This window comes from Molossus molossus, unplaced genomic scaffold (genome assembly GCF_014108415.1).
Source record: "Molossus molossus isolate mMolMol1 unplaced genomic scaffold, mMolMol1.p scaffold_m16_p_20, whole genome shotgun sequence".
Lineage (NCBI taxonomy): Eukaryota > Metazoa > Chordata > Mammalia > Chiroptera > Molossidae > Molossus > Molossus molossus.
Genome location: NW_023425356.1, coordinates 29,105,597 through 29,130,724, shown reverse-complemented (window position 1 = coordinate 29,130,724; position 25,128 = coordinate 29,105,597). Strand labels below are relative to the sequence as shown.

Genomic DNA, 25,128 nt, shown 5'->3' with positions numbered 1-25,128 from the left:
AGATAACTTCTTGGGGAATGGGGTGATAGGGTCCTTTTACCTGTGCTAGAACACCTTGTCCAACTGTCTGGTTGACTAAAATTTGCAGTTGATTTTGTACAAACCTAGTAATCAGGCACAAGGGGCCCTATGAAGAGGAGTAGCCAGGTTCGTTTAGGCAAGGCTGCTTCTATACTTGTCCAGGTAGATTGGGCTAGGTGATCATGACTAAATTCCTTTAGCCACTTGGCATTATATAGAATTTGTTGTGTCCTTTTCTCAACCTGTCCAGTTGAGTTAACATAGAAGCAACAAGATGTATTTGCTATCATGCATACACCCCCTTCTTTGGCTAGTAAGTAATCTAGTGCAATGTGATTATCTATTACCATGCAGGCAAGAGAGTTAAGGGATTTTGAAAGAAGCTTGAAATTTTCACCTGTATCTCTACCTATATTTTCCATGGTGGTGGTTATGTGTTTTGCTGTTATGGGATTATAATTTCTCCCACGAGGCCCACAGTGATGATTGCAGCTATGACTCTTGCTATGAGGAGTCTGACTTCCCTTTTTGCCCTATGATGGCTTCTGGGCTCAGGGCTTGATGAGGTTGAATTAGGGATGAAAGAATGGATTAAGGTATTGGCTGGGGTGACATACTGTACCGTCCATAAGCCACTTTGTTTTCTGGGTTTAGGCATTGAATAGCAATTCCCCTCCTGGGGATTGAAACATCAATCCTGAAAACATCATTCCTGCTGGTAGGCAAAGCAGCCCAGTCATATTTGGACCTAGAAAGGTGTTTGATAGACTCTTAGTAAGGCTCGAAAGATTAAACCATGACAGAGGGAGGAGAGGGCTAGTACTGCCACAGAACTACACCCTGGATAGTGACTAATTTCCCTGGTATGATTTTTTTGGTATTGCATCAAGTCCCTCTGAGCTTGCACATATAACTTTTCATTGCAGGGGTTAGGCATATTATGAATAGTTAGTTTACAGACACCCCTCGTAAAGTTATAGTGAGAGATATTATACATGGTGCCTGCTTTCACAGTCTGTATTTGTACTGAGAATCAAGATCAAGGGAACTTTTGCCCTTCTACTCCATGGGAGGTTTCTGTCCTCCCTGAGATTGCCTTAGGACACCTGCATTATTGATTGACAGGTGTACCATCCCAGTTAAATTCCCCACCTAGTGCTGTCCCCAGAGCAGGTGATGCCCAGCCTGCACAGCCTAGCTCATGGTGCCAGAAATGACAGCCCCTCGGGGCTTGCCCCCACTCCCTTGTCTCACTGGGTCAGTGAAAAAACAATAATAGTGGTATTTCACTGGAGGCTAGCAAGCCAGTGGACCCCACTCTACCCTTTTGAGGGGGCAGAAGGGCGCCAGGGGGGTTATGTTAGGAGACAAAGCAGATTCTTGGAGGAGACATGGTAAAGAATGAGAGTGGTTGGAGGGGAGAGAAGGAGTAAAGGTTAAAGTAGCATGGAGTTTATTTAGATAGAATGTCCCACCCCAAAAAGGCTGGTAATGCAAGAAAAGACTGGAGAAATGTATAAGGGCCTAAGGAATAAGTAGTGAGTGTCTAGTTGCCCTGGGTTGCAATATTTGGCCATCAGTTCCTACAACTGAAACCCCAGAGTGTTGAAGAGGTTCCCTGAACTTGGGGAGGGCAGAGTAGGTTGCCCTGGTATCAACTAAAAATGAAATTGGGAGGACTTCCGGTCAAGATGGCGGAGTAGGTAAACTTGGTATCGCGTCCTCCCACAACCACATCAAAGTTACAACTAAACTACAGAACAACCATCATTCAAAACTGCCTGAAATCAAGCTGAATGGAAGTCCTACAACTACGGAATTAAAGCAGCAGCCACATCCAGACTGGTAGGAGGGGCAGAGGCCCGAGGGGCGGCGGCGGCTGCGGCGGCGGCGGCGGCTGCGGCTGCGGCGGTGGCGCGACGTCCCACACCCAAGTGTGGCGGATGAAAATCAGGAGGATACCTCGGATGGGAAGGTCCTTCCTGAGAACTGAGGGGTCCCCGTCCCACACCAGGTGCCCCGCTCAGGGTTCCAGTGCCAGGAAGAGAAGTTCCCATAACTTCTGGCTGGAAAAACCAGCAGGAACTGAGGCTCAGGGAAGCTGAAGCGGCTGGAGCCCCAGGCAGCTCCCTAAAGGGCCCGCACATGAACTTATCGGACTCTCTCCCTCTAAGCTCGGAGGGGAGGCAGCTCGAGGGGCGCCAGGGACATACAGGGAAGAACTGAGCTGTTTGGCACTGGAGCAAGGGCTGGAGAGGGGGCTTTCTTGGGGACAAACGTGCTGTAAGAGGCCTTTGTTCCTTTGGTGAGCCCTTCCCTGGGGCGGCAGACAGTCTCCATATCAGGGACTCCAGCAACCTGGCTCACACTGGTAGCCCCACCCTGCCCCACCCAACTTTCAAGCCCACCCAAGCTGTTGCCACTTGCTTAACCATAGGATTGGCCTGTCTCGAATCCTGCTTCAGGTTTTTCCTAAATTCTTTCAAACGAGCAGCATCTGGTCTCCGCGAGCCCCATACCTCTCATTAAGTAATACACAGAAACAAACACAGAGAGGCAGCCAAAATGAGTAGACAAAGAAACAGGTCCCTGGTTGGTTGTGCGGGTGGCAGCCATTCGATGTGTTCCTTTCACATCGATGTTTCTCTCTCTCTCTCTCTGTTCCTCTCTCTCCCTCCCACTCTAACTGAACAAAAAATGGAAAAATGTCCTCGGGTGAGGATAAAAAAAAAAAAAGAAAAAGAAACAGGTCCTAAATGAAAGAACAGAACAAAACCCCAAGAAAAGAACTAAGCAAAATGGAGATACGCAACCTAACAGATGCTGACTTCAAAATACTGCTTATAAGGATGCTCGATGAACTTAGTGAGAACCTCAGTGAACTTAGTGAAGGCCTCAAGAGCATAAAAAAAGGACCAGTTAGAAATCATGGATACACAGTTAGAATTGAAGGAGGCATTAACTGAAATAAAGAATAATTTACACAGCTTCAATAATAGAGTGTGTAAATCCAAGGAGCAAACCATCAATTTGGAATATAAGGAAGCAAAAAATGCCCGATCAGAACAGCAAAAAGAAAAAAGAATCCAAAAAAATGAGGATAGTGTAAGGGGTCTCTGGGACAACTTCAAGTGTGCCAACATTCGCATCTTGGGGGTGCCAGAAGGAGAAGAGAGAGAACAAGAAATCGAAAACCTGTTTGAAACAATAATGGCAGAAAACTTTCCTAACTTGGTGAAGGAAACAGACATAAAGTCCAGGAAGCACAGAGAGTTCCAAACAAGATGAACCCCAAGAGGCCCACACCAAGACACATCATCATCAAAATGCAAAAGGTTCAAGACAAAGAGAGAATCTTAAAAGCAGCAAGAGAAAGGCAGCTAGTTACCTACAAGGGAGTTCCCATTAGGCTGTCAGCGGATTTCCCAAAAGAAACTTTGCAGGCCAGAAGGGAGTGGCAAGAAACATTCAGAGTGATGAAAAGCAAGAACCTACAACCAAGATTACTCTATCCCACAAACCTGGCATTTAGAATTGATGGCCATATAAAAACTTTCCCAGACAAGAAAAAGTTAAAGGAGTTCATCACCACCAAACCATTATTATATGAAATGTTGAAGGGTGTTTTTGAAGAAAAAGATAAAAATATATGAACAAACAAAATGGCAATGAATACATATCTATCAACAATGGAATCTACAAACAAAATGAACAGGTAGAACAGAAACATTCTCATAGATACAGAGAATATTTTGTTGGTTGCCAGTTGGAAGGGGGTTTGGGGGAATGGGTGAAAAAGGTGAAGAGATTAAGAAGTACAAATTCATTGCTAGACTGACAAACCTCAAAGGGAAAGGGGTTGGGGGGTGGGAAGAAATAAACCAAAGAACTTATATGCTTAACCAATGGACACAGACAATAGTGTGGGAAAAGGTGGGGGGGGGGTGAGGAGGATGGGGTCAATGGGGGAAAAATGTGGAACATCTGTAATACATTTTACATCCAACAATAAAGATTTTTTTTAAAAAAATTAAAAATAATAAAATAAAATAATAATGAAATTGGCCTACCTGCTGCCATCAGAATTACCCGAAGCTCAGAGTTTGAGGTGGCATTTGTTCCTGGGCACCTTCAGTCCTCAGCCACAACACCAATCAGATCAAGGCCTGGATTGCCCCTTCTGCCAGTTCGAAGAAGGGATGAACACCAACTCTGCGCAGTCTGTCTGCAGTCCAACTTCCAGTAGGGTCCTCCACACTAAGGACATGCTTAGGCAGTGGTCGAGGATTGGGATATTGCCTCACCCAATGGCCAGTCTGATTGCACTTACAGCAGAGACCTAGGGGTCCACTCTGCTGATCCTGGTGGTACCCTTCTTCTGTCCCCTGAAGGGGGTTTGCTGACCCCTTTGATTAGTGGGGGGAGGCAAGCATTTGGAATTCTGCTATTCTTCGCTGTTTAGCCTCTTCATTGCGATAACTAAACACTTTAAAGGCTAGATTTAGAAGTTCCCATTGAGGGGTTTGAGGGCCATCTTCCAGTTTTTGTAACTTTCTCCTAATGTCCTAAGGAGCTGACTGAGAGATAAATCTCAGGCTTAAAATAACTGTACCTTCTGGGCTTGAGGGATCTAAGTTAGTGTATCATTTCATAGCCTCTGTAAGGCAGGATAGAAAGGTTGCAGGGTTTTCATTCCTTTCCTGGATTATTTCAGAGTAAAGGATCCTAGTCTTTTATTTATTTGGGACAGATCTGAGTGAGAGAAAGGGACATGAGCTTTGACAACCCCTACAACTCCCACTGCTTCTCTCAGGGGGCATTCTAAAGTGGGGGCCAAGGTAGGGGATGGATAGGGACCAGAGATGGTTCCTGGTCAATCCTGTGTGTGAGGGAGTCATTTTGGGGGTAGAGCTGGAGTAGAAGGTTCAGGGTAGGGTAGGAGGCCCATAGAGGGGCTGGAGGAGGAGGTGTTGGAGCGAGATCATCTGGGTCAAAGGAGGAACCAGGAGAAGTTAGCACACTGTCTTCAGACGGAGGTTTGGGAGGATTAAAGTGGAGTAGAGAGATTTGACAGAAAGAGCAAGAATCGCATAAAGAGGGTGTGATCTGAGTGCAAAGGGGCCTGGTTGTAAGAAACCTCAGACCATTTTCCTTGCCTTTGACAGAAATTGTCTAGGTCAGTAGAAAGTGCTGTTCTTAGGCAACTGTGACCTATTGTCTAATTTGTACTGAGGCCACGCAGTGTTTCAGTAAAAAATGAGTCGCTTGGGATGTAAGTCCTGAGCGAGCCCTAGGGTTTGTAGATTTTTTAGGAGACATCCTAGAGGTGTTGTACCATGTTGTGGTGTGAGATGTTGTGGCCTAGCAGTCCGACGAATACACTAGTGGAAGAAGAAGGTGTCCCCGATTCTCCCCTAGAGTAGAGAGTCGTGCAATTCACATATATCAGCATTCCTAGATATATGGTGAGCTGAGGAACCTGATTCCTGAGGAGCGTGTCCTGCCCAGCATTGGATTTCAAGAGGGATGATCACACAGGTGTGACTGAGAGACCTGGCTCTCATGTCCCAGACAAGGGATAAGGAGACAGCCTGGAGAATCAGACTGGTAGGCAGAAAAAAACACTCACCAGTGAATTAGTGTCCAGTGTTGATGCTGGATCGGCAGGAAAGGTTGGAGGTCCAGTATCCAGCTGAGGATATGATCGATCCCAGTCCAACAGGAGGCCTGGAGGACTCCGGAGGCCCACCGTTGTCCCCTATGCAGGATCCTCACAGACCTCCTGGGTTTCAGCACCAAATAAAAGGTCTGAGCTGGCGGGAGATCACATCCATGACGCAAGGCCAGTGTAGAGCAAAATGGCTTTATTGCATGCATCTGGGTGCAGGCAGGCGGAGCCAAGAAGGGCCCAGCCTCAAATTAGGGTTGAGGTGTTGGTTATATATCCTACTTTTAGCTTCCAGCAGTTCCTGCTGATGTACTTTATCTGGACCATTGTGCACCTTAAAGTAGGGTTGGTCTGGTATCTCATCAGGCATCTGTTGGGTTATCCATTGCCTTGTGGACAATCTAGATAAACCTTATTTCATACTCAACAAAAGGCTGAGCCAAGGTTATGTAAGCAACACAGTTTCCACAGTTTTCGCCTTTTGCAAACTTTTACCTTTACCTTTTAACACATTACTAACCCCCCCCCCCCCATGTTCGTAGCAGCACTATTTACAATAGCTAAGATCTGGAAACAGCCCAAATGTCCATCAGTAGATGAATGGATAAAAAAGCTGTGGTACATATACACAATGGAGTACTAGGCAGCTGTAAGAAAGAAAGATCTCTTATCCTTTGAGACGACATGGAGGAACCTGGAAAGTATTATCCTAAGTGAAACAAGCCAAACAGAGAAAGACAAGTATCATATGATCTCACTTATTTGTGAATATAATGAACATAACAGTCTGAGGAATGAGGTAGTTCCAGAGACTTGGAAGTGGGGTACAGGCTGACAACCCCCAGAAGAGGAGGTGGGGGGAGAGATAAACCATAGAATTTATATGCATGTATGCATGAACAATGGACATGGACAACAAAGCTGGGGACAGGGCAGGGAAGGAAGGGGGCGGGGGGAATCGGTGGGGGAAAAAGGAGAAACATCTGTAACAAAAATAAATTAATTAATTAAAAATAAATAAATAAATAAAACATTACTAACCCTTTCAAGAACCACCTGAAACCTAGCAGAATGGAAGTCCTACATTTAGGGAATTAAAGAAGAAGCCACATTGAGACTGGTAGGAGGGGTGGAGATGCTGAACAGGCTGGTCTCACACCCATGCATGGCAAATAAAAATTGGGAGGGATATCTCAGTTGTGAAGGTCCTCTCTGAGGAGCAAGGGGTCCCAGCCACACACCAGGCCCCCCAGCCCAGGGTTCCAATGCCAGGAACAAAAGTTCCCATAATTTCTTGCTACAAAAATCAGCAGGGATTGAGGCTGACTAAGATAGAGGCCTCTGGAGTCTCAGGCAGTTCCTCTTAAAGGGCCCATGCACAAACTTACTCAGACTCACTCCCTCTGAGCTCCAGCACTGACACTGAAAGTTGAAAGGCAACAAAGACATAAGGGGTAGAAATGAATTACTTGGCATCAGAGAGAGAGCTGGAGGGGCCGCTTTCTCCCTGACAGAAGTGTTGGCACAGACCGTTATTTCTTTTTTGAGCCCTTCCCCCACAGAGCCAGCAGGCAGGCACCATATCTGAGTCTCCATCAACCTAATTCACAATGGTTGCCCATCCTGGTGATTCCCTGAGGCCCCACCCCACCCAACTTGCAGGCCCATCCAAGCTGTTTCCACTGACTTTTCCATACAAAGGGTCTATCTTGGCTCATGCTTCAAATTTTTAAAAAATCTCTCAAACAAGCAGCATCAGGCCTCAGCATGTCCCATACCTCTTGCTAAGTGGCCCCAGGCCCTGCACTAGCAGAAACTGGCTTTGGTTCACAACTTGGCCTCACCTTAGTACCTCCAAACCCAACATGGACAACAAGTAGCAGTCATCCGCAGATAGCTTTGTAGCTCATGCCAGTTGGCCCCAGGCTGATCTTGGCCTGCACCTCCAGGAAAACCCCAGAGCAAGTACACCTAGTGGACAACTTCAATGTCAAAACACAACCACCCAACTACTTCCAGAAGCAAACTTGCCCAGCTGGTGTGGCTCAGTTGAGCATTGACCCATGCACCAAGAGGTCACTGGTTTGATTCTTGGTCAAGGCACATGCCCAGGTTATGGGCCCAATCCCCAGTGGGGGGCATTCAGGAAGTGGCCAATTGATGTTCTCTCACATTGATGTTTCTATCTCTCTTCCTTTCTCTAAAATCAATAAAGAAAAACATTTTTTTAAAAAGAAGAAGAAGAAGCGCCCTGGCCAGTTTGGCTCAGCGGTTAGAGCGTCGGCCTGCGGTCCTGAGAGACCCGGGTTCAGTTCCCACTAAGGGCGCGTACCTCGGTTGCAGTTTGTCCCCGGCCGTGGTCGGTTGTGCGGGTGGCAACCACTCGATGTGTTCCTTTCACGTCGATGTTTCTCTCTCTCTCTCTCTCTGTTCCTCTCTCTCTCCCTCCCACTCTACCTGAACAAAAAAAGGAAAAATGTCCTCGGGTGAGGATAAAAAAAAAAAAGAAGAAGAAGAAGAAGAAGCAAACTTAGCAGACACCAAAGCACTGCTGAAGTAAGTCCTGCTTTGTGGGGTGGGCCCCTGCACAGCTGATCTTCCACAGTGGTCAGAATTAGTGGTTAATGGTTACAGCCAGTCCTTGCAGCTGATCAGCCTAGGGGTAAATCCCTCACATTGATGTGCCACTAGTAATCAACTACACGAGGAAAGTGTACATGGCTCATATGGGAGATGTACATCAAGTGCCAAGCTTGGGTGATTAAAGAGGCTGTGCCACTGGACCCTATCAAACACCTTCTACATTAAGCCACTCTACCAAGCCTATGAGATGGAGCAGCTCTATATAATACATAGAAACAAACACAGGCAGGCTTCCAAAGTGAGTAGACAAAGAAACATGTCCCAAATGAAAGACCAGAACAAAACTCCAGAAAAAGAACTAATCAACAGTAACCTACTAGATGCAGAGTTCAAAACACTGGTCATAAGGATGCTCAATGAACTTAGTGAGAACCTCAGCAGCATAAAAATGGACCAGTCAGAAATGAAGGAAGCATCCCTGGCCTGTTTGGCTCAGCAGTTCAGAGAGACCCGGGTTTGGTTCCTGCTAAGGGCATGTACCTCAGTTGCAGTTTGTCTCCGGCCCTGAATGGGGTCGTGTGGGTGGCAGCCAGTTGATGTGTCTCTCTCACATAGATGTTTCTCTCTCTCTCTCTTCTTCCCTCTCCCTCTATGAAGATGAATGCAAAAATGTCCTCTGGTGAGGATTAAAAAAAGAAAAGATAAGAAATCAAGGAAGCATAACTAAAATGAAGAATACTTTACAGGAATCAACAGTAGAGTAGATGAAGCCAAGAATCAAATCAGCTATTTGGAATATAATGAAGTAAATAACACCCAATCAGAACAGCTAAAAAAAAAAATTTCAAAAAAGTGACTATAGTGTAAAGAGCCTCTGGGATTACTTCAAGCACATCAACATTGGCATCATGGGGATGCCAGAAGGAGAAGAGAGACAGCAAGAAACTGAAAACCTGCTGAAAAAAATAATGACAGAAAACTTTTCCTGACCTGGTGAAGGAAATAGACATATAAGTCCAGGAAGTGCAGAGACCCAAACAAGAGGGACCCAAAAAGGGCCACACCAAGACACATGATAATTTAAATGCCAAAGGTTAAAGACAAAGAGAGACTCTTAAAAGCCACAGAAAAAAGCAGTAAGTTACCTATAAAGGAATTTCCATAAGACTGATTTCTCAACAGAAACTTCTCAGGCCAGAAGAGATTGGCAAGAACTATTCAAAATGTTGAAAAGCAAGGACCTACAACCAAGACTATTCCATCAGCCAAGCTATCATTAAGAATTGAAGGACAGATAAAGTACTTCCCAGACAAGAAACAGCTAGAGAAGTTTATCACCACCAAACCAGTATTATATAAAATGTTAAAGGGTCTTCTTTAAGAAGAAAAAGAAACAAACAAAAAAAAGATTTAAAAATATAAACAATTGACTTCTGGTCAAGATGGCGGCGTAGGTAAACGCAGTATCTCGTCCTCCCAAAACCACATCAAAGCTACAACTAAACTACAGAACAATCATCATTAAAACTGCCTGAAATCAAGCTGAATGGAAGTCCTACAACTATGAAATTAAAGCAACAACCACATCGAAACCGGTAGGAGGGGCGGAGGGGCGAGGGGCGGAGGCGCGACAGGCTGGTCCGACACCCACATGTGGCAGATGAAAATCAGGAGGATACCTCGGCTGGGAAAGCCCTCCCTGAGGACTGAGAGGGTCCCCATCGCACACCAGGTGCCCCACTCAGGGTTCCAGTGCCAGGAAGAGAAGTCCCCATAACTTCTGGCTGGAAAAAAACAGCAGGAACTGAGGCTCAGGGAAGCTGACGCGGCTGGAGCCCCAGGCAACTCTTTAAAGGACCCGTGCAGGGACTTATCAGACTCTCTCCCTCTAAGCTTGGAGGGGAGGCAGCTCGAGGGACACCAGAGATATACAGGGAAGAACTGAGCTGTTTGCATTGGAGCGAGGGCTGGAGAGGGGGCTTTCTCCAGGACAAACGTGCTGTCGGAGGCCTTTGTTCCTTTGGTGAGCCCTTCCCTGGGGCAGCAGACAGTTGCCATAACTGGGACTCCAGCAACCTAGCTCACATTGGTAACACCACCCTGGTGATTCCCTGAGGCCTCGCCCCACCCAACTTTCAAGCCCACCCAAGCTGTTGCCACTTGCTTAACCATGAATTGGCCTGTCTTGGATCCTGCTTCAGGTCTTTCCTAAATTCTTTCAAACAAACAGCATCTGTTCTTAGCTAGCCCCATACCTCTTATTAAGTAATACACAGAAACAAACACAGGGAGGCAGCCAAAATGAGGAGACAAAGAAACAGGTCCCAAAACTAGACCATCAACTTACACCCTACACAAGAATAAATTCAAAATGGATAAAAGACTTAAATGTGACTCATGAATCCATAAAAATCCTAGAAGAAACTGTAGGCAACAAAATTTCAGACATCATATGCAGCAGAATTTTCACTGATCCATCACCTAAGGCAATAGAAACAAAGGAGAAAATGAACACATGGGACTACATCAAACTCAAAAGCTTCTGCACAGCGAAAGATACAACCATCAAAACGGAAAGGCTACCCACTGTATGGGAGAGCATCATTGCCAATGATATATCAGATAAGGGACTAATTTCCAATATATAGAGAGTGCTCATACAACTCCACAAAGGAAGACAAAGAACCCAATTAAAAAATGGGCAGAGGAACTAAATAGACACCTCTCCAAACAGGACATACAAATGGCTAAGAGACATATGAAGAAATGCTCAGCATCACTAATCATCAGAGAGATGCAAATTAAAACAACAATGAGGTATCACCTCACACCTGTCAGAATGGCCGCCATCAACAAATCATCAAACAACAAGTGTTGGCGAGGGTGTGGAGTACACTGCTGGTGGGAATGCAGACTGGTGCAGCCACTATGAAAAACAATATGGTGTTACCTCAAAAAATTAAAAATTAAACTTCCATTTGACCCAGTGATCTCACTTCTAGGAATACACCCTAAGAAGCCTGAAACACCAATCAGAAAGAATATATGTACCCCCATGTTTGTAGCAGCACTATTTACAATAGCTAAGATCTGGAAACAGCCCAAGTGTTCATCAGTAGGCAAATGGATAAAAAAGCAGTGGTGCATATACACAATGGAGTACTACGCAGCTGTAAGAAAGAAAGATCTCTTATCCTTTGAGACTACATGGAGGGACCTGGAAAGTATCATCCTAAGTGAAACAAGCCAAACAGAGAAAGACAAGTATCATATGATCTCACTTATTTGTGGAATATAATGAAGATAACAGTCTGAGGAATGGGGTAGTTCCAGAGACTTGGAAGTGGGGAACAGACTGACAATCCCCAGAAGAGGGGGTGGTGGGGGAGAGATAAACCACAGAACTTATATGCATGTATGCATGAACAATGGACATGGACAACAAAGCTGGGGACAGGGCAGGGAGGAAGGGGGAGGGGGAATCAGTGGGGGGGAAAGGAGAAATATCTGTAACAAAAATTAATTAATAAAAAAAAAGAAAAGAAACAGATCCCAAATGAAAAAACAGAACAAAACCCCAAGAAAAGAACTAAGCGAAATGGAGATACGCAACCTAACTGATGCTGAGTTCAAAATACTGCTTATAAGGATGCTCAATGAACTTAGTGAGAACCTCAGTGAACTTAGTGAGGACCTCAAGAGCATAAAAAAAGGACCAGTCAGAAATGATGGATGCACAGTCAGAAATGAAGGAGGCATTAACTGAAATAAAGAATAATTTACACAGATTCAATAGTAGAGTACATAAATCCAAGAAGCAAACCATCGATTTGGAATATAAGAAAGCAAAAAATACCCAATCAGAACAGCAAAAAGAAAAAAGAATAAAAAAAAATGAGGTTAGTGTAAGGAGTCTCTGGGACAACTTCAAGCGTGCCAACATTCGCATCTTGGGGGTGCCAGAAGGAGAAGAGAGAGAACAAGGAATTGAAAACCTGTTTGAAACAATAATGGCAGAAAACTTTCCTAACTTGGTGAAGGAAACAGACATACAAGTCCAGGTAACACAGAGAGTCCCAAATAAGATGAACCCCAAGAGGCCCACACCAAGACACATCATCATCAAAATGCAAAAAGTTCCAGACAAAGAGAGAATCTTGAAAGCAGCAAGAGAAAGGCAGCTAGTTACCTACAAGGGAGTTCCCATTAGGCTGTCAGCGGATTTCCCAAAAGAAACTTTGCAGGCCAGAAGGGAGTGGCAAGAAACATTCAGAGTGATGAAAAGCAAGAACCTACAACCAAGATTACTCTATCCCACAAACCTGGCATTTAGAATTGATGGCCATATAAAAACTTTCCCAGACAAGAAAAAGTTAAAGGAGTTCATCACCACCAAACCGTTATTATATGAAATGTTGAAGGGTGTTTTTGAAGAAAAAGATAAAATATATGAACAAACAAAATGGCAATGAATACATATCTATCAACAATGGAATCTACAAACAAAATGAACAGGTAGAACAGAAACATTCTCATAGATACAGAGAACATGTTGTTGGTTACCAGATGGGAGGGGGTTGGGGGAATGGGTGAAAAAGGTGAAGGGATTAAGAAGTACAAATTCATTGCTAGACTGACAAACCTCAAAGGGAAAGGGGTTGGGGGGTGGGAAAAAATAAACCAAAGAACTTATATGCATAACCAATGGACACAGACAATAGTGTGGGAAAAGGTGGGAGGGGGCGGGAGTGAGGAGAAGGGGGTCAATGGGGGGAAAAATGAGGAACATCTGTAATACATTCTACATTCAACAATAAAGATTTTTTTAAAATATGAACAATTAGAGTCCAGTGACTGGTGTTGAACAGCCCAAAGTCCAGTATGAAACTGTATTGTCTGTCGGGGCACCCAACCTTACCATGCAATGTGCTCAAATTCAAATCAACCACCATTATGTTGGACTGTGGACTGGACATGACTTCCACCCTCAATTTTCTTCCTTTGCCACTTGTTCAAAGTCCCAGGATGTCTAATCTTCCCAGCTGGTCCCTAAAGGATGGAAATGTTTTCTTGGACAAGGAGCTAAAGGAGTGCTCGGGTCACATATTTGTGGATTCTGTGCCGGAATTCTGTTTGCCAGAGACGGAGCTGTCTACGGTAGATGTGATCCTGATCTCTAATTATCACTGCATGATGGCACTGCCCTATATCACCGAGCATACCGGCTTCACAGGCACAGTGTATGCCACAGAGCCCACCGTTCAGATCGGCAGGCTTCTCATGGAAGAGCTGGTGAATTTCACTGAAAGAGTACCCAAGGCTCAGTCTGCCTCCCTGTGGAAGAATAAGGATATTCAGCGGCTGCTGCCCTCTCCTCTCAAGGATGCCGTGGAAGTATCCACCTGGAGAAGATGCTATACAATGCAAGAGGTGAACTCCGCCCAAAATCCAGCTACTGGGATATTCTCAGAAAATTGAGCTTTTGGGTGCAGTCCAGGTGACTCCTCTCAGCTCTGGCTATGCCCTTGGAAGCTCCAACTGGATTATTCAGTCCCATTATGAGAAAGTATCTTACGTCTCTGGATCCTCCTTGCTTACCACACATCCACAGCCCATGGACCAAGCGTCTCTCAAAAACAGCGATGTTCTCGTCCTGACAGGCCTTACTCAGATTCCCACCGCAAACCCCGACGGCATGGTGGGAGAATTCTTCAGTAACCTGGCACTGACAGTCCGGAATGGAGGAAATGTGTTAGTTCCCTGCTACCCTTCTGGCGTGATCTATGACCTCCAGGAGTGCCTGTATCAGTACATCGAATCAGCCGGCCTCTCCAGCATCCCCTTCTACTTCATCTCCCCTGTGGCTAACAGTTCACTCGAGTTTTCCCAGATTTTTGCTGAATGGCTTTGTCACAACAAACAGACTAAGGTGTATCTCCTAGAACCACCTTTTCCTCATGCAGAGCTCATTCAGACCAACAAACTGAAGCACTACCCCAGCATCCACGGCGACTTCAGCAACGATTTCAGGCAGCCATGCGTGGTGTTCACTGGACATCCTTCCCTCCGGCTTGGGGACGTGGTCCACTTCATGGAGCTCTGGGGAAAGTCCAGTCTCAACACTGTCATATTCACAGAACCTGACTTCTCATACCTGGAAGCACTGGCGCCCTACCAGCCCCTGGCCATGAAGTGCATCTACTGCCCCATCGATACACGGCTGAATTTCATCCAGGTGTCGAAGCTGCTCAAAGAAGTGCAGCCCCTGCACGTGGTCTGTCCTGAGCAGTACACACAGCCGCCCGCCTCACAGGCCCACAGGCTGGACCTGATGATCGACTGCCAGCCGCCACCCATGTCCTACCGGCGGGCCGAGGTCCTCGCCCTGCCCTTCAAGCGGCGCTATGAGAAGATCGAAATCACCCCGGAGCTTGCAGATTCGCTGGTGCCCATGGACATTAAGCCTGGCATTTCCTTGGCAACTGTTTCGGCTGTGCTGCACACTAAAGATAACAAGCACGTTCTTCAGCCCCCACCCGGGCCCGCCCCACCCACAGGCGGTAAGAAGAGAAAGCGGGTGAGTGACGACATCCCGGACTGCAAGGTCCTGAAGCCCTTGCTGAGCGGCTCCATCCCAGTGGAGCAGTTTGTGCAGACCCTGGAGAAGCATGGCTTCAGTGACATTCAAGTGGAGGACACTGCCAAGGGCCACGTCGTCCTGCTCCAAGAAGCCGAGACCCTCATCCAGATTGAGGAAGATTCAACCCAAATCATTTGTGACAACGACGAGATGCTCAGGGTGCGACTACGGGACCTTGTCCTCAAATTCCTACAGAAGTTCTGAATGGAACAGCCGAAGAACGGCTCAGTTGTGCCTTCGTAGTGGGCTCTGAGACCTGGCAGGCACGGCCAGCACTCCTGACTCGGACTTGTAGCACTGGTCCAGGCACGGGCTTTTGCTTCCAGCTTTAGACTCTCTGTTTCCCACTCTCTCTCGAGTAGCCAGGACGTGACACAGCAAGCCGGGCAGCATGAAGGACAAAAGCAGTTTTCCAAGAGGTTAGTGGTGGGAGGGGATATAAAAAGGTGTCTGACTTCTTGTCTCAAGTGGCCAGTGTCTGTTCTCATGGCGTCGCAGGCCTCGGGCCGGGAACTAGTAGTTTTGTTTTACCTGCTCTCGACCGTGCTGCACCTGATGAGAGAGAGACAACCCCCAAAATATTGGTAAAATGAACCCATTGGTCTGTATTTTATATTGTGAGCCCATTTTGTTAATAAAACTTATTTTTTATAGAAAAATAAAAAAAATAAAATATGAACAATTAAATTGCTGTAAATACACATTCATCAACAATTGACTCTTTAAAAATAATAATAAAATAAATTAACAAGCAGAACTAAAACAGACTCATGATACAGAGAACACTTTGATGGTTGCCAGATGAGAAGGGGCTGGGGAATTGATGTAAAAGGTGAAGGGGTTAAGAAGTACAAATTGGTTGTTAGAGAATAGTCATGAGAATGTAAAGTACACCATAGGAAATATAGTTAAAAGTATTCTAATAACTATGTATGGTGTCAGATGGGTACGAGATTTGTTGGGACTTATTAAGTCATGTAATGTCTAATCACTGGGCATACACCTGAAACTAATATAATAATGTATGTCAACTAGTTGAAAAAAAATTTAATGATTTTTTAAATATATGATCGTGTAATTTTTGTCCTTAATTTAGTTAATATGTTGCATCACATTGATTGATTTGGGCATATTAAATCATCCTTGTATTCTAGGGATAAATCCCACTTAGTCATGGTGTATGATCTTTTTAATGTGCTATTGAGTTTGGTTTTCTAATATTTTATTGAGGATTTTTGCATCTATAGTTTTCAATTTTTGTGGTGTCTTTTTCCAGTTTTGGTACCACAGCGAGGCTGGCCTCATAAAATGAGCTCAGAAACGTTCTCTCGTATTTTTTGGAAGAGTTTAAGAAAGATGGGTATTAATTTCTTCATTGAATATTTGGTAGAATGCATCTGTGAAGCCATCTGGTCCTAGGCTTTTTATTTATTTATTTAATTTTTTGGTAGGGGTTTAGGTGTTTTATTACTGATTCAATCTCCTTATTTCTTATTGGTCTGTCAAGCTTTCTGTTGCTTCATGATTTGGTATTGGTAGGTTGTATGTTTCCAGAAATTTCTCTATTTTTTTCTAGGTTGTTCAATTTGTTGGCATATATTTTTCATAATAATCCCTTATTATCTTTTTTATTTCTGTTGCATGAGTTGCAATATCTCCTCTTTAATTTTGTACTTAATTTATTTGGGTCTTTATTTTATTTATTTTATTTTATTTTTAGTTTAGCTAAGGATTTATTAATTTTGTTTATTTTATCATAAAACTAACTGTTTTGTTGATTTTTTCTATTTTCTATTTTATTTATTTCTGCTCTAATATTTATTATATTTTTTTCTTGTATTTTTTGGGCTGTTTGTCTTTTTTTCCTAGTTCCTTCAGATTTAATATTAAGCTTTATTCAACATTTTATTTCTATTTTTTATTTTATTTATTGTTGAAAGTATTACAGATATCCCCCCTTTTTCCCCATTGACCCCCTCCTTGCCATTCTCATCCTCTTCCTGCCTTCCCCAGCCTACTGTTCATGTCCATTGGTTAATTTCTCTTCCCACCCCTCCCACCCCCTATCCCTCTGAGGTTTGTCAGTCTGTTTCCTACTTCCATGATTCTGGATCTCTTTTAGTTGACAGCTTATTTTGTTCATTATGTTCCACAAATAAGTGAGATCATGTGTTACTTGTCTTTCTCTGACTGGCTTATTTCACTCAACATAATACTCTCCAGGTCCCTCCAGGTCATCTCAAAGGGTAAGAGATCTTTCTTTCTTACAATTGCATAGTATTTTATTGTGTAAATGTACCACAGTTTTTCTATCCACTCATCTACTGATGGGCACTTGGGCTGTTTCCAGATCTTAGCTATTGTAAATAGCACTGCAAATATTCTTCCTGATTGGTGTTTCAGGCTTCTCAGGATATATTTCAAGAAGTGGAAACACTGAGTCAAATGGCAGTTTCATTTTTAATTTTTTGAGGAAACATTATATTGTTTTTTATAGTGGCTGCACCAGTCTGCATTCCCACCAGCAGTGTACTAGAGTCCTCTTTTCTCCACACCATTGTTGGCACTTGTTTGAGGATTTGTTGATGGTGGCCATTATGGCAGGGGGAGGTGATACCTCATAGTCATTTGAATTTGCATCTCTCTGATGATTAGAGATATTGAGCATTTTTTTGTATGTCTCCTGGCCATTTTTATGTACTGTTTGGGGAAGTGTCTGTTCAGGTCATCTGCCCATTTTTAATTGAATTGTTTGTTTGTTTTCCTTTTGCTGAGTTGCATAAGTACTCTACGTATTTTGGATATTAACCCCTTATCCAATGTATCATTGGCAAATATGTTCTCTCAGAGAGTGGGTTCCCTTTTCATTTTGATGGTGATTTCTTTTGCCATGCAGAAGCTTTTAAGTTTGATGTAGTCCCTTTTATTATTCTTTTCTTTTGTTTCTCTTGCCCTAGGTGATGTGTCTGTGAAAATTCCACTACATATGATGTCTGAGATTTTTCTGCCCACATTTTCTTCTAGGGTTTTTATGGTTTCACAGGTTACATTCAAGTCTTTTATCCATTTTGAGTTTATTCTTGTGTATGGTGTAAGTTGATTGGTCTAGTTTTATTTTTATTTTTTTGCATATAGGTGTCCAATTTCTTAGCACCATTTATTGAAGAGATTGTCCTTTCTCCATTGTATGCTCTTGCCTCCTTTGTCAAATATTAATTGTGCATACTGTCTTGGGTCAAGAGCTGGGTTCTCTGTTCTGTTTCATTGATCTGTATGTCTGTTCTTTTGCCAGTACCAGGCTGTTTTGATTGTGATGGCTTTGTAGTATAACTTGATATCTGGCATTGTGATCCCTTCTACTTTGTTCTTCTTTTTAAAAATTGCTGTGGCTATTTGGGTTCTTTTATGGTTCTACATAAACTTCTGGAGTTTTTGTTCTAGATCTGGGAAATGTGCCATTGGTACTTTGGTAGAGATTGTATTGAATCTGTAAATGTCTTTGGGTAATATAGACATTTTAATGATGTTGATTTTTCCAATCCATAAACATGGTATATGTTTACACGTTTTTATATCTTCTATCTCTTTTCTCAATGTCCTGTTGTTTTCTGAGAACAGGTCTTTTACTTCCGTGGTTAAGTTATTCCTAGGTATTTATTTTATTTTTTTATTGTAATGGTAAATGGGATTTTTTGTTCTAGTTTGTTTGTTTCCCTTTCTGAGTGTTCATTATTGGTATATAAAAATGCCATCAATTTCTGTATGTTAATTTTGTATCCTGCTATGTTGCAAAATTCATTTATTAAATCTAGAAGAATTTTGATGGAATCTTTAGGGTTTTCTATGTACAATATCATGTTGTCAGCAAATAGTGACATTTTCATTTCTCCTTTCTGATTTGGATCTCGTTTATTTTCTCTTGTATAATTGCTGTGGCTAAGACTTCCAGTACTATATTAAATAAGAGTGGCGTAAGTGGGCATCCCTGTCTGGTTCCTGTTCTTAAGGGAAATGCTTTTAGTTTTTGCCCATTGAGTATGATAGCTGTAAGTTTTTCATATATGGCCTTTATTATGTCGAGATATAATCCTTCTATTCTATTCCCACAATGCTGAGCATTCTTATCAGAAATGGGTGCTGGATTCTGTCTAATGCTTTTTTTAGCATCTATTGATATGATCATGTAGTTTTTATCTTTTATTTTCTTTATCTGGTGTATCACATTTTATTGATTTGTGAATATTGTACCAGCCTTGCATTCCTCAGATGAACACCACTTAGTCATGGTGAATAATTTTTTTAATGTATTTCTGGATTTGATTTGCTAATATTTTGTTCAGGATTTGGCATCTATGTTCATCAGGGATATTTGCCTGTAATCTTCTTTCTTTGTAGTGTCCTTTTCTGGTTTTTAAATTAGAATTATGCTGACGTCATAAAACGAGTTTGGAAGTCTTCCTTCTTCTTGAATTTTTTGAAATAGTTTGAGGAGAATGAGTGTCAGTTCTTTGAATGTTCGGTATAACTCTCTCGTGAAGCCATCCGAGCCTGGGCTTTTGTTTACTGGAAGTTTATTGATTACATCTTCAATTTCCTTAGTTGTTATTGGTCTGTTCAAGTTTTCTGTCTCTTTCCAGTTTAGATTTGGGAGACTGTAATTTTAAAAATTTGTCTATTTTTCCTAGATTGTCCAATGTGTTGGAGCATAATTGTTCATAGTATTTTTAACAATCCTTTTTATATTTGTGATGTCAGTTGTTACTTCTCCTTGTCTATTTCTGATTTTGTTTATTTGGGTCCTCTTTTTGGTTTCTTGGTGAGTCTGACTGAAAGTCCACCGATCTTGTTTATCTTTTCAAAGAAGCAGCTCTTTGTTTCATTAATTTTTTGAATTTTTTTTTTAATCTCTATGTCATTTATTTCTTCTCTGACATTTACTATTTCTTTCCTTCTACTTGCTCTGGGTTTTTATTATTATATACTTTCTAGTTCTTTAAGTGGTAGGGCTAGATAGCCAATTAGAAATGTTTCTTCTTTCTTGAGGTAGGCCTCTAATGCTATAAACTTCCCTCTTAGGACTGCTTTCACTGTGTCCCATAGATTTTGTGTTGTTGTGTCTTCATTTTTATTGGTTTCCAGGATTTTTAATTTCTTCCTGATCTCCTTGGCAACCCATTCACTGTTTAATAATATGCTACTTAGCCTCCATGTGTTTTTGAGTGTTTTTGTTGTAAGTGATTTCTAGTTTTGTGCCATTGTGATCTGAGAAGATGATTGATATGATTCCAGTCTTCTTGGACATATAGAGACTTGGTTTTTGTGCTAATATGTGGTCTGTCTTTGAGACTGTCTCATTTGCACTTGAGAAGAATGTGAATTATGCAGTTTTAGGGTATAATTCTCTGTAGATATCTATTAAATCTATTTGATGTGGTACATCATTTAGAACCTGTTTCCTTGTTAATTTTTTGTCTAGAGCAGTGGTTCTCAACCTGTGGGTCACAATCCTTTTAGGGGTTGAATGATCCTTTCACAGGGGTTGCCTAAGACATAACAGTAGCAAAATTACAATTATGAAGTAGCAACAAAAATAATTTTATGGTTGGGAATCACCACAACATGAGGAACTGTATTAAAGGGTCACAGGATTAGAAGGTTGAGAACCACTGGTCTAGAGGATCTATCCAGAGATGTCTGTGTGATGTTGAAGTCCCCTGTTTTTATTGTATTGTGGTCAATTTCTCTTGGGTAGTCCTCCAGAAGTTTTAAAATATATTTTGGTGCTCCTATATTGGGTGCTTATATGTGTACCACGGTTATATCCTCCTGTTGAATAAATTTTTTCAGTATTATGTAGTGGCTTTCTTTGTCTCTATTTATGGCATTTATTTTGAAGTTTATTTTATCAAATATGAGTATTACTGCCCCATCTCTTTTTTCCTTTCCGTTTGCTTGGAAAAATGTTTTCCATCCTTTCAGTTTCAATCTATGTGAGTCTTTTGTTGTGAGATGAGTCTCTTATAAATAACATATATATCAATCATGCTTTCTTATCCATTCAGTTACTCTGTCCTTTGATTGGAGTGCTTAATCCTTTTACATTTAAGGTTATTATTGATATATACTTATTTATTGCCATTTTTATTTATTATGTTTCTCTCCCTATTTCTTCTGCTTATTACAGCAGATCTTTTAACATTTCTGCAGTGCTAGTTTGGTGCTAATATATTCCCTTAGCCTTTTTTTTTGTCTGGGAAGCTCATTATTTCACCTTTTATTATGAATGATAGCCTTAATGGATAGGTTAGTCTTTTACTATGGGGGCTCCTTTGTAGGTAACCTATTGCTTATCTCTTGCTGCTTTTAGGATTCTCTATTTGTCTTTAATTTTTGGTATTTTAATTATGATAAATATTAGTGTGGGCCTCTTTGGGTTCCTCTTACTTGGGTCTCTCTGTGCTTCATGAACTTGTATACCTTTTTTCTTTGCCAACTTAGGAAAGTTTTCTGTCACTATTTATTCAAATATATTCTCTAACCCTTGCTCATTTTTTTCTTCTGGAACTCCTAAAATGCAGATGTTGTTACATTTCATGTTGTCCTACAACTATCTTCCTGTTTTTTCATTTTGGTTCTCTGGTTGAGTGATTTTTTTAACCCTATCTTCTAGTTCACTGATCCAATCCTAGGCTTCCTCTACTCTGCTGGTTATTCCTTTCAGTGTGTTTTTTGTTTTTGCTATGTCATTCTTCATTTCAGCTTGGTGGTTTTTCATTTCCAATTGGTTGATTTTCATTGTTTCTACATCTTTACTCATGCTGTTGAGTTTCCTCATAATTATTACTCTGAATTCTACCTTTGATAATTTGCTTAATTCCATTACATTTATTCCTTCTTCTGTAGAATTCTCTTGTTCTTTCATTTGGGATTTGTTTCTTTGTTTCACCATTTTGGTTGTCTTCATGAGTTTTGGAGCCTGCCAAATTTTCCCTGTGGGTGTTTGTGTTCCACTGATTGTGGCTCCCTCTATTAGATTTGGATGACTGTTGGAGGGCCCACATGAAGCACCATTGTCAAGTCTCACTTTCTTGGGTAGGTTCACCAGCCAAGAAATGATTCAGTTACTTTATAGATTTTGCCTGCAGGCTATTAGTCTTAGTTGCTTAATGAGCCTCAGGTTTTAGCCCTCAGCTGAATAAAAATCCTTCAGGTGGACAAGGTAAGAGAATTCACAGCAGGTGGGGCAATTGCTTTCCCCTGAGTTAAAGTTGCTTTGATAAGAAAGTGGTTTCTGAGATGTGGATTGTTGGCTCAGTGCTGTCCCCAGAGCCACAAGGTGGTGTTAAATTCTCAAGGGAGGGGCAGTTGTTCCTCCCCCAGACTAAAACAGTGAGCTACTTGACATATATTGCTGCTGAAGCCATAGGGTAAGGGTTCAGCTCAGTCCTCAGAACCAAGACCCCCCAACACTCTGAGCCTGGTGCAAATTTCAAGAGGCTTTTTCCCCCTCCTTGCTTGCTGGTAGACTCTAGCTATTAATGAGCCTCAATTTGCATTTCTCCAGCTGGGTGGTGTTAAATTCCTGAGGGAGAGGCCATTGCTTCTCCCCAGAGCTCTGGAAAGGGGTTCTTTGAGTAAAATAGTTACTGTCCTATGGGTGGGTGATTCAACATAAAACTCTTGGTGTCCTCCTTCCCAGCTCTCTTCCCAGTGCCATGAATGGGATTCTCTTCACACAGTTCCAGTCTGCCCTCCTGCTGCCAGAGCCCAAGGTGTTATATGGGAGCCTTTCCTAGCTCTGCCACTTTGTGCTAGGGGCCCACCATTCTATGCTTGGAGCCAGCTTGGGGTTTTAACCCCTGACTTCTCAGAGGTAACTCCTCCCAGCTAAGACAGCCCTCAGCCCTGCCTGTGGGCAGCCAGCCAGCCTTCTTGTGCCTCTGTAGCTTCTACCAGGCTCCATTTCATGTCCTGTTTCCATCCCTGGTTATAAGCATTCTCTTTATTCAAGACTTTTAAAGTGTAGGCACTGCCCTAGCCAGTATGGCTCTGTTGGTTGGAGTATCACCCTATACATTGATAGGTTGAAGGTTCAATTCTTGGTCAGGGCACATACTTAGGTTGTGGGTTTGGTCCCCAGTTGAGGCAGGTATGAGAGGAAACCAGTTGATGTTTCTCTCGTGTGTGTGTGTGTGTATGTGTTCTCTCTCTATCTCTCTCTCCCTCTACCTCTCCCTTCCTTTCTCTAACAAAATCAATAAACATATCCTTGGGTGAGGATTTAAAAAATAATCAAGTGTAGGCATTTATTGCTATAAAATGTCTTCCTATACTGCTTTTGTTGCATTCTGTAAGTTTTGGTATTTGTGTTTTTGTTTTCATTTATCTTAAAATATTTTCTAATTTTCCTTTGAATTATGTGTTAATCCAATCATTATTCAAGATTCTGTTGTTAACTTCCATACATTTGTAAAATTTTCCATTTTACTTATGTTGTTGATTTCTAGTTTTATTCCATTGTGGTCAGAAAAAATACTTAGAATTATTTAAATCTTCTCAAGTTTGTTAATAGTCATTTTGTGACAGTGTGTGAACTATTCTAGAGATTTATATGCATTGAGAAGAATGTGCATTCTACTGCTGTTGGGTGAAATGTTCTGAATATGTCTCTTAGGTCCATTTAGTTATAGTGTTGTTCCAGTCTTCTGTTTCCTTATTAATTTTCAATCTGGATGTTCTATTCATTACTTAACATGGAGTTTTGAAGTATCCTACTGTTATGTATTGTTATTTATTTCTCCTGTTAGATATGTCAATGTTTGCTTTATATATTTAGGTGCTCCAGTGTTAAGTGCAATATATTTTTATTATATTTTCCTGCTGAATTGACCCTTTCATCATTTATATAACTTTCTTTATCTCCTACAACTGCCTTTGACTTAAAGTCTATTTTGTCTGATGAAGTATAACAACCCCAGCTCTCTTTTGGTTTCCATTTACATGGAAGATCTTTTTTTCATTCCTTCACATTTAGCCTATAACTACTTAAGTTAATCTTCATACAAAAAAACTCTACATTTAGAGGGATCATATCTCAATATAATAAAGGCCATATACGACAAACCTAAAGCCAACAAACATCATACTCAATGGGCAAAACCTAAAAGTGTTTCCCTTATGAACAGGAACAAGACAGAGATGCCACTTTCACCACTCTTACTCAACATAGTACTGTAAGAACAAAGTACAGTGATCAGACAAGAAGAAAAAATAAAAGGCATCCAAATTGGAAAGGAGAAAGTAAAACTGTGATTATTCACAGATAACATGATATTATACATAAAAAACCCTAAAGACTCACCAAAAAAAACTACTAAATTTAATAAATGAGCCCTGGCCAGTTTGGCTCAGCGGTTGGAGCTTCGGCCTGAGGTCCAGAGACACTCGGGTTCGGTTCCCGCTAAGGGCACGTACCTTGGTTGCAGTTTGTCCCTGGCCCTGGTTGGTCGTGCAGGTGGCAACCACTTGATGTGTCCCTTTCACGTTGATGTTTCTCTCTCTCTTCCTCTTTCCCTCCAGCTCTATCTGAACAAAACATGAAAAAATGTCCTCGGGTGAGGATAAAACAAAAACAAAAAAATTTAATAAATGAATTCTACAAAGTAGCAGGATACAAAATTAACACCCAAAGATCTATGACATTTTTATACACCAATAATAAACTATCAAAAAGGGAAAGTAAAATAATCCCATTTACCATTGCAAAAAATAATAATAATAAGATACCTAGGAATAAACTTAACCAAGGAGGTAAAAGACCTGTACTTGGAAAACTACGTGATGTTGAAAAGGGAGTTAGAGGAAGTAACAAACAAGTGGAAACATGTACTGTGTTCATGGATTGGAGAGATTAACACCATTAAAATGTCCATACTACCCAAAGCAATCTATAGATTCAATGCAATCACTATTAAAATACCAATGGCATATTTCACAGATCTAGAACAAATGCTCCAAAAATGTATATAAAACCAAAGAGGATCCCAAATAGCCACAGCAATCTTGAGAAAGAAAAACAAAATTGGAGGGATCACAATACTGGATATCAAATTATACTAGAAAGCCATTATAATCAAAACAGCCTAGTACTGGCACAAGAACAGGCATATAGATCAATAGAACAGAAAAGAGACCCCAGAAATCAACCCAAGCCATT

General features: G+C 41.9%; 1 protein-coding gene across 1 annotated transcript; it reads left to right on the top strand.

Moving 5' to 3' along the window:
• Nucleotides 1–13,126: 13,126 nt before the first annotated feature.
• LOC118637580 (integrator complex subunit 9-like) lies at nt 13,127–15,116 on the top strand. Its single transcript, XM_036273153.1, is given in 2 exon segments — nt 13,127–13,713; nt 13,715–15,116. Coding segments are annotated over 2 exon segments (1,962 nt in total). The 5' UTR covers nt 13,127–13,153.
• The last annotated feature ends 10,012 nt before the right edge of the window (nt 15,117–25,128 follow it).